A 9446-nucleotide genomic window follows, 5' to 3' on the forward strand; every position below is an offset into this window, starting at 1 on the left:
CTGGTTCCATGTCAGAGGAATGTATGATGACATGACACAAAGTTAAAATGAGCCCCTCGTGGCTGGCTGCAGTCCTGCCCCTTCATGTAAACTAATGAGAGACTGTTCTGACTAAACCAATATAAGTGCACTTCAGATAATTTATTATCCAGTGTTGTTGCTGCTGTTGATTCACGTAGTTCTTACTGCATGTTTAAATATTCTTTTTTTCCCAGTCTGTTTATGTTGTAGTAATTTGAGAGCTAAAGAAGTGTCATGCTACACTGACTGACTGTGTGACAGCATGTTATTGAGGTGGGAGGGTATGTAGGACTTTAGTATTAAAGGTACAACCCCAGATTCCTAGGGCGCAGCCTCTGGATCATGGCAGCACCCAAAAAACAGACATTGTGGCTTCAATTCTGAACAACAGGAGAAGGCAAAGATGCTTCGTCCATCTTTATTAATGTTGATGGTGCCTGTGCTGCAAACTCCGCTTTGCAATGATTACAATATGGGATAAAATGAATAACAGTCACATGATGCCATTTTGACCACTCCATCTTAATGCCTAACCTTTGTTTTTATCAGTGTATTTAGTGTTTTTACACTATAAGCTGGCAACTGTCTGATGTAAAAAGCTGTAATACTTTGGTTTGCATACAAACAGCCCCTGATTCTTCGCTTGGACCTTATTTGTCCAAGAGAAAACTCCTGTGTCTACTCTTATCTGCACCTGCACCACCTGCTGAAAATCCTTTACATACCTTTCCAGTATGTGACTAAATCTCCATGCTGCTGGGAGATTTATGTAATATTCTTAGTCTAACAATTTCAACAGGTTCAAATGTTTTTCCTTTCCTACTGGAAATGCAATTCAGTTTCAAAAATAAAGTGTTTAAATGAAGAGTATCCATAAAATTCTGCCCGCTGAAAATAATGCAAGGTTTTACTAACTCTACTTACATTTGTCTACTCTGTGACTCTTTGTTGTATTACGAGAACTGCATTAAGCAAGATGTATGTCTCTCAATTATGTTAAGTGGGCTTCAGGCTTAGATTGATTTTCTGCATGAAAGGTTTTCTTGGCTTGATGCATTGGTTTTGGCCCATAAAGGCAAATGAAATGGAGCCATAAACTTATCAATAGTTCCATCCTTCATAGACGAACCAGACCACTTAGAGTAATTGGAAGGACAAATTATTCTTTATTTTATAGCAATGTCCTTGTCTTTGCCCTTTTAAATCAGTTTGTATGTCATGTTTCCCTTCAAGTTGTCTTTTTGCTTGTTTTTTTTACACACTTCTACTTAAGCTATGCACAAAATGTTCTTATTTTATTTAAAAACGTCTTATATTTTGTATCAGTAAGTAACCTAGTTCTAATGGATACTTCATTGCACTTAGAAAGCACATTGGAAACAGTGAAAAGGAAAAACTCCATTTTAACAGGAAGAAACCTCCAGCAGAACCAGAACCAGAACCAGGCTCGGGACGAGCAGCCATCTGCTTTAACCAGCTGGGGTTAGAGGACAGGAAAGAGACAGACAAACACAGAATGACTGGTCCAGGTGCAGTTTCTACTGGAAGACAGACAAAGAAATCATGTTAATGATAGAAATAATTACAGCAGAGCAGGTAAAGACAGCAGCAGAGAGAGGAAACGTGGTCAGTTTGTCCTCCAGCAGTCTGAGCCTATAGCAGCATGACTCAGGGACATGAAACCCAAGCCAGTCCTAACTATAGGATTGATCAGAAAGGAAAGTTTTAAGCCTAGTCTTTAAAGTAGAAAGGGCGTCAGCTTCACGGACATTGAAGTCAACTTGAATCAGGTTGAGTTCAAAGGTTAATCGGTTGTAGTTGTAGTTGTTTCAGTAAAATTTGCCCAGTGGTTCATGAGATCTTTCATTAACAGAGACAAAAGAGCACAGAAACATACACAGGCCATTACATTCTTGTTCACTTTTTCTGTCAGCGGGAACTAACAGCTTTGTATCTTCTGTCACTGACTGTAGTTTACACTGGTTTATACATGCATCTTTCTAATGTTTAAGGCATGCTTGTCAAACTGATTTCTTTGTTGTGTGTTTTTGAACAGTGGTTCTCAACTGGGCTGGCTTCAGGACCTACCATCACCCCTCAATGACTTATTGCAACCAAAATGGAGACAAAAAGTAGCTTCTCAGCTTCATTGAATGAAAAGATGGCGCAGTTAGAAAATAAGATGGTAGAAAGTAACTTCCCAGTCTGCCAAAACAAAAAACAAGTTTTAGGGATAAACCAAAGTGACCAGGAGGTGGCGATGCTAGACTGGATAATATTCCCTTCTATAGCTGCATTTTAATTAAAACCAACACACCACTTTAGTAATGTCAGCCTCTTCTAACAGACTCAACTGAGAATTAGTTTGAAAAAGAAGCTACAAACTATGTAGTGTTAGCTGAGTACCCACTCATTGAATATACATGGTGTCCCAAAATCTTCACATAATTTGAAATGTGAATGTCTGATTAACTGTCCCAGGCAAGCAAAATTAATTAGGCTCCATGTTGAACAATAATAGATTTATTTATCAAACATTTTCAGAGTAACAACTAATTTTACAAATGTTCACTCTTCGCACCACCTGTGACATGGCTCATGTATAGTTGGTAGTCCAGCTCCTGCCAAACACGCTGTAGCAGTACTTGATTTTGAATTTCTGCTGCAATGTCCAAATCTGCATTTTTCCTGAGATGTCTTGGAAATGCACACTGCGCACACGTTTGACTGAGCACAAAATGACTTCATTTTTAGTGAATGCCAACCTTTACTCTGAAAACAAATAGAAACATTTAAATTAAACATTAGACTTTGTTACTTTTGTTACAGATTTTGTTAAAATTTAAGATAATTTGAGAACTGACTATTATTACACAACAAAATTGTCAACTTTTTGGAGACATCCTGTATAACAATGTCTTATTCCAGCTTTAACCATAAGGCTGACATGACAGTCAGGATGTAGATATTTATTTCTGTAAACAATAATAGCTGTCAGGATTATTTTTCAGTGTTTTTGATTAGAATTGTTTTTGTTTGTGTATCATCTATGACTAAAAATAACCACTAAATACGCATCATTCACTACCAAGAGCCTTGTATAAAATGAGGAACTCAACTATCATATTTTGTTGGCAACAATTATGAGTCATTTGTTTACATTCGAACATTGACGAGGACACTTGGGACAGTCTCAGCACGTAATGGATATGAGTCAATAGAACAATGTAAACAGAGTCAGAGGAGAACAATGGCGTCTTAGACAGGTCGAAAGAGATGCTCTCACAGTTTTTACAAGTTACATTAACCTCCCAATCAAACATTTAATGAAATAGAAATAGTGTTAGAAGCATAAAAACTGAAAATCACCTATTGTGACAACTTTTACCCCTGTAACGTTGTTTTGCTCAGGTGAAGGCCCGTGACCCACTGGTTGAGAATCCCTATTTCAAAACATCGATATGTTCTGAGTGATATATGACTAATTGATCCATATCGTATTCATATCTCCGGACACTGGAATGTCACTAGTCCTCTTGTTCCGATGCACATTTGTCTTTACTGATGTATATGCATTCGTCTAATGTTTTGTGCGTGCGTGTGCGTGTGTGTGTGCATGCGTGGGCTGTCATCAGATCCCATGGAACCCAGAGGTGGACTTGTGTTGGCACACTCTGATAAAAGGAGCCTCAGATGATTGTGAACCTGTGTGGTGCGATTCTGAAGATCCTCTTTTCATTCTCTACACCAGTGGCTCAACTGGCAAACCAAAAGTAAAAAAAAGCACTCTCCCTCACACCCTACTGACAAATATGAGTTGTATTGGTATTATGATGCTCAACAACCACACGCTTCTTTTGTGAAGCATCAAAAAGTGCACCAAAAGGCTGTGAGTAACTCTTTACTAGGCCGAAAGACAAAGAATAGTCTCTGTTGTGAAGCCAATGCTTGTCTGCAGCCTCACAGGAAAAATTAACCTGTGAAGATTACAAAGCAGCATCTGAACAAAAAAACAACTTATTCTCCAAGCAGGTCTCATTGAAAGATGAAGTCTTATCAAGGTGCACAAAATGATGCATGGAACTGCATGAAACATAGATAAACTTAACGGAATAGTTCAGACAGAGATACAGGTTGAAGTAGGTTTTACTGGTAAGGTCAGGAACAATATCTTACCCATTATACAAAACCAAAGTCTGAAAAAGTTGGGACATTGTGTAAAAAAGAAATAAAAACAAAATGCCATGATTCATAAATGTTTTAAAATGATATTTTATTCACAGTGGAATGTAGTAATCGGATCAAATGTTTCAAATAAGAAAGTGCACCGCTTTTAGGGGAAAAAAACAATTTTAAATCTGATGGCAGCAACACATCTCAAAAAGGTTTGGGTGGTAGCAACTAAAGGCTGAAAGTAAGATGGAGAAAAGTTTTTCAACTCATTAGGTTAAATGATAGCAGGCCAAAAACAGGACTGGTTATAAAAAGTGTCTTAGAGAGGCTAAATCTTTCAGAAGTAAAGATGGGCCAAACTGCATCTTAAAGTAGTGAAAATATTTGAGTAATGTTATTCAACAAAAAATTGGAAAGATTTTGAATATCCCATCATTAAAAGAATATCTGTCGTCTTCTCTGGGCAAGAAATCGTTTAAAATGGACTGAGGCAAAGTGGAAAATTGTTCTGTAGTCAGACGAATCAAAATTTGAAATTCTTTTTGAAAACGATAGACGCCTCATCCTCTGTACTAAAGAGGAGATCTTTTACCACAGCACAGTTCAAAAGCATGCCTCTCTGATGGTATAGTGGTGCATTGGTGCCTATGGTATGAGCAGCTTACACATCTGGAAAGGCAGCCTTTTTGCAGAAAAACATTTGGAGGTTTTAGGATATTTGCTCCAACTCAGATGTCTTTTTCAGGGAAGGTCTTAGATATTTTAGCAGGACGATGGATGCTAAACCACAGTATTATATCCCTTCCAACAGCTTGTCTTCAGAGGAGAAGAGTCCAGGTGCTGAACTGTCAGCCTGCAGTTCAGACCTCTCACTAACTGAAAACATTTGACTCATCATAAAACAAAATATCCAGCAAAGACCCAGGACTGTTGAGCAGCTAGAGTCCTCCATCAGACAAGAATGGGACAAGATTGTCCTCTAAAACCTGCAGCAGCTGCTCTCCTCAGTCACTAGATGTTCACAGACTGTTGGTAAAAGACGAGGAGAGGCTGACAGACAGAAATATGCCCCTGGAACAGCTCCTCTGACATGTGCTGCTGATATCAAACTAAAATGGCCTTGTTTTTTCACAGAAATGGTACATTATCATTGTTTAAACATTTGATATGTTTACTGTGTTCCATTGGGAATAAAAAAAATGGGTTGAGATTTGCAAATCATTATGTTCTGTTTTTATTTCAAGCTAACTTTTAGTTATAGATATTGTTTTAAATGACCTCAATTTAGTTTATGCCTCATAAACTGACAACTTAACTGCTAATCTGAATGCAGCTCAAACCAAAATGGATTTCTAGTCTTAAAACAGCTCCATTCTCCAACATTTCTGTTTGTGCGAACATTTATTTCTTTTTTTAATTGCAATAAAATAAAACGGCTGACCTTGGCCGAAAGTAAAAGTATAATATTCAGAAACAATAATATGAAATGGAGAACAAAGGGCACTTTGTGCAGGTGTATGTTGTGAGTACAACAACACGTAACCTGTGAAACACAACAGACTGCTGCAGCTAAACAACATCAGTGCTGTGTTTAAGTAGGTGAATATAATGTGATGCTGTATAATACAGGATAGAATGATAACACTGCTCAAACTGTTCAGCACAAACTGTTTTACAATATATGGCCACACTGGGACCAATCTGTTCTACAATCAGAACCAACTTTAAACTAAGAGAAACTCACCACACAGCATCCTGGTAATCAGCCAGTTTATAAAGTCCTGACAAAATGGACTTTGTTATTGAGAAGATTTCTGATATTCAGTTTATTAAAGGTTTTAGCTGAAAAAAAAACATCTTCAAAATGTTCTCAAGGATGGGTGTTTAACCATCCTTAATTAGCGAGTTGCAGAGGCTAAATGGAGGAAAGACTTCCAGGTAATAACTGCTGCTTGCAGGGGTCACGTCAGTTCAGTAGGTGGTCCTACAGATTGGGTTCAAACTATCCAACTAATTAGTCCCATGTGAAAGTGGTCTGAGGGAAGGCATCTTCAAAGCGTTTACTCTTGTATTTAGCATTATCCAGACCCAGATCCTCAGGCTGGATGTTAGTGCCAGGTCTAAAGGTGGTCAGTATGACAAATGTATCCTTGAATTGGAAAAGAAATACCCTGATTTTTACTTTGTATTAAGAACAATTTGAAACTTACTGTCAGGTGTTAGGCTGTGGTTTTATAACTGTGCTGTTTTTATTTTTTGTTTTGCCCACCTTCCTCTCTGCAGGGAGTTCTTCACACAGTGAGCGGCTACATGCTCTACACTGCCATTACTTTTAAACTGGTGTTCGATTACCAGCCTGATGACATCTACTGGTGCACAGCAGACATTGGCTGGATCACCGGACACTCCTACATCACTTACGGTCCCATGGCCCTGGGGGCCACCAGTGTTCTGGTGAGTGCAGGCAGTTTTTTGAAAACCTGACTGACAAACCAAGAAGGAAATGTCTGTTAGGATATTTTTATCCTTCACATCTTGCTTAGAAGTTGCAATAACTACCACGTGTTGCAAAAAGTATTCACACAGCTTGATAATCTTCTTGTTTTGTTGAGTGGTGTGTGTAATCTGTGTATATTCACTCCCCAAACTCCCTTTGTAGAACCACTTCTTACAGCAGCTACAGAGGCTATAAAAATATTCACCCCTCTTCTGTCGGAGGACCCATGACCTGCGACTGAGACCAAGCTTTCTGTCACTGGGCAGCACATTTAGCTCCAGAATGCCTTGATAGTCTTGAGATTTCATTGGACCCTGAACAGATCAAAGACCGTTCATATAGGACACCTTGGACAGAACCCACATGTTAAATGGGACCAGCTTCACCTCAGATAATTTGTTTTCATGTGTTGACTCTTCATGATTAATGTGGTGCTTACTGCTTTGTGTTCAAATCTTTATTTTCAAACATATTTAACTGTAATTAGTAATTTAATGCTTAAAAGAAAGCTCAGGTGACACCATGATTGTTTTTGTGGGAGTAGGCAGAACTGAAAGTGTCACATCCCTAGGTTCAAGAAGAGCTCCAATAAACCAGGTCCTGTTGGTTTCAGTTCCCAGTAACAAGAGAAAATGGGGACACTTATGTGTTAGTTTATGGCACATTCAGGACCCCCTGTGTCAGATCAGAACAGAACTGAGCCTCCTCCATGTTTCACTGTAGGATCAGGGTTCTTTTCTTTCTGTTTCAACATGGAGCTGATGGGACCTGCTGTCAAAAAGATCCACTTTTATCTCATCGGTTCAAAGAACATTCTCTCAGAAGCTTTGTGGCTTGCCAAAATACATTTAGGCAAATTCAAGTGTTTTTTATGATTTGGTTTGAATGACAGTGGTGTCCTTCTCTGTCATCTTCCATTAAGTCCACTTTGGTTCTAACAATGACCAAAAGTGTAATCTGATACTAATGAACCTTGATCTTGGAGTTCACCTCTGATTTCTTTACAAGTTGTTCTGAGCTCTTTGGTTACCATTTCTAATATCCGTTTCTTCAGTTTGTCATTGTGTTCCTCTTGAATCCACATCCAGACACGTTGTCTCCAGGCCTGTGGACCTTAAACTTCTGAATAATCTGAGCAGCTGCAGTCAGAGGAACATCCAGCTGCTTTGAGACGCTCTTATAGTCTTTACCTTTAACATGCTGTCAATCATTTTCTGTCTCAGCTCCTGAGACAACTCTGTCCTCAGGTCTCTGTGCTCCATGTTCAGTGTGGTACACACCATGATACCAAACAGCACTGTGACTACCTTTCACCTTTTAAACAGGCAGACTGACTGGTTACAGGACTGAAGACACCTGTGATGCTGATTACAGGACACATCTTAGTTTAACATGTCCCTGTGGGACAATTTTTCTTTTCTAAAGAGTTTCATTAATTTGTTTAAAAAAAAAAGATTTTGTTGAATTCAAAAGCAATGACCAATTGTCATTTTTAAAAATTTCATTAGATTTTTATTATTTTTACTGTTATTACTTTAGTCAGTTTAAAGTAATTCCAGTAACCTTTGTGGGTTTTTCTTTCTCTAACACAAACATTTTCTCAGAACCTGTAGGTATTACTATAACTATAATAAATGTGATTGTGTTAAATTGCAGCTGTAGTTTTAATTTGCTGATAAGATTTAAGTGTTTTCACTCATATAATTCTATATTCCTGCATCTCTGCAAATTTGTAAAAGATTGTGTTTGAGTCGTATTAAAGTTATTTTTAAATGAATTTCTTTAATGTGTGTGTTCCAGTTTGAGGGTCTGCCTACGTACCCAGATGTGAGCCGTATGTGGGAAATAGTGGATAAATATCACGTTACAAAGTTCTACACGGCTCCAACCGCCATCAGACTGCTGATGAAGTTTGGCAATGAGCCAGTGCAGAAGTGAGTTATTGATTTCAGCTTCTGTCTTTTTGAATCTGGTTCAGTGTGCTTCTAATTAGAGAAACAATTTGTGGTAATTCAGTTTGTGTGCATCATTTCCTGAAATAAAAACGTGGAATCCTTTTAGAGGCAGCTGGTGTGGTCAACAGAAGTGAATACAAATCATACCTCAGGGTGTAAATGTAATCGGTTTAATGAATTATTTTTTGTTTCTGTATTAGATTAAGCATTGTTTGGCAACATTGCATTAGCACATCTTTCGAGTTAAAAGTCCTGTGTTTTCTATTCAATTCAATTCAAAGAAATGTCAGTTTGATGCCATGTATGTAACAGTTTATATTTGTTCCTCTTGTTTCTAACATTTGATAAAGGGACTGTGCTCTCTGAATAGTGATAATCAGTTGGATGATATAAATAGTGTTTTTATACAGTGTGGTAAACATCACGTTTCAGCTGAATGTGCTCTGCTCCAGATTTAGTTTGGTCATCAGAAATGATCATTACATGCTGCATTGTGCAACATGGATATCAATCAATCAATCAATCAATCAGATTTTATTTGTATAGCACATTTCAGCGGCAAGGCATTTCAAGGTGCTTTACATAATTAAAAAACAAAATGAAAACAGCATGTGACAATGAATAAACAGTAAGAAAGAGACAAAAACCCGCACTCTAACCCTAATTTAGCCATAAGCAGCTCTAAACAAGTTGAGATTTAAAGGCACCCAGTGTTTCAGCTGTTTTACAGTTTTCTGGAAGTTTGTTCCAAATTTGTGGTGCATAGAAACTGAAAGCTGCTTCTCCTCGTTTGGTTCTGG

At 38.0% G+C, this 9446-nt stretch overlaps 1 protein-coding gene across 5 annotated transcripts in view; it reads left to right on the plus strand.

The window, feature by feature from the left end:
* Positions 1–9446, plus strand: part of acss2 (acyl-CoA synthetase short chain family member 2) — a 45948-nt gene that overhangs the window by 27094 nt on the left and 9408 nt on the right. For 3 of the 5 annotated variants that reach the window (XM_037977082.1, XM_037977083.1, XM_037977081.1), the window contains 3 exons: positions 3657–3794; positions 6478–6648; positions 8492–8625. In XM_037977082.1, coding sequence (XP_037833010.1) covers positions 3657–3794; positions 6478–6648; positions 8492–8625 — 443 coding nt within the window. The remainder of the gene's footprint in view (positions 1–3656; positions 3795–6477; positions 6649–8491; positions 8626–9446) is intronic. The other 2 variants (XM_037977084.1, XM_037977085.1) reach the window with 1 other exon arrangement.

This window comes from Kryptolebias marmoratus, linkage group LG8, assembly GCF_001649575.2.
Source record: "Kryptolebias marmoratus isolate JLee-2015 linkage group LG8, ASM164957v2, whole genome shotgun sequence".
Lineage (NCBI taxonomy): Eukaryota > Metazoa > Chordata > Actinopteri > Cyprinodontiformes > Rivulidae > Kryptolebias > Kryptolebias marmoratus.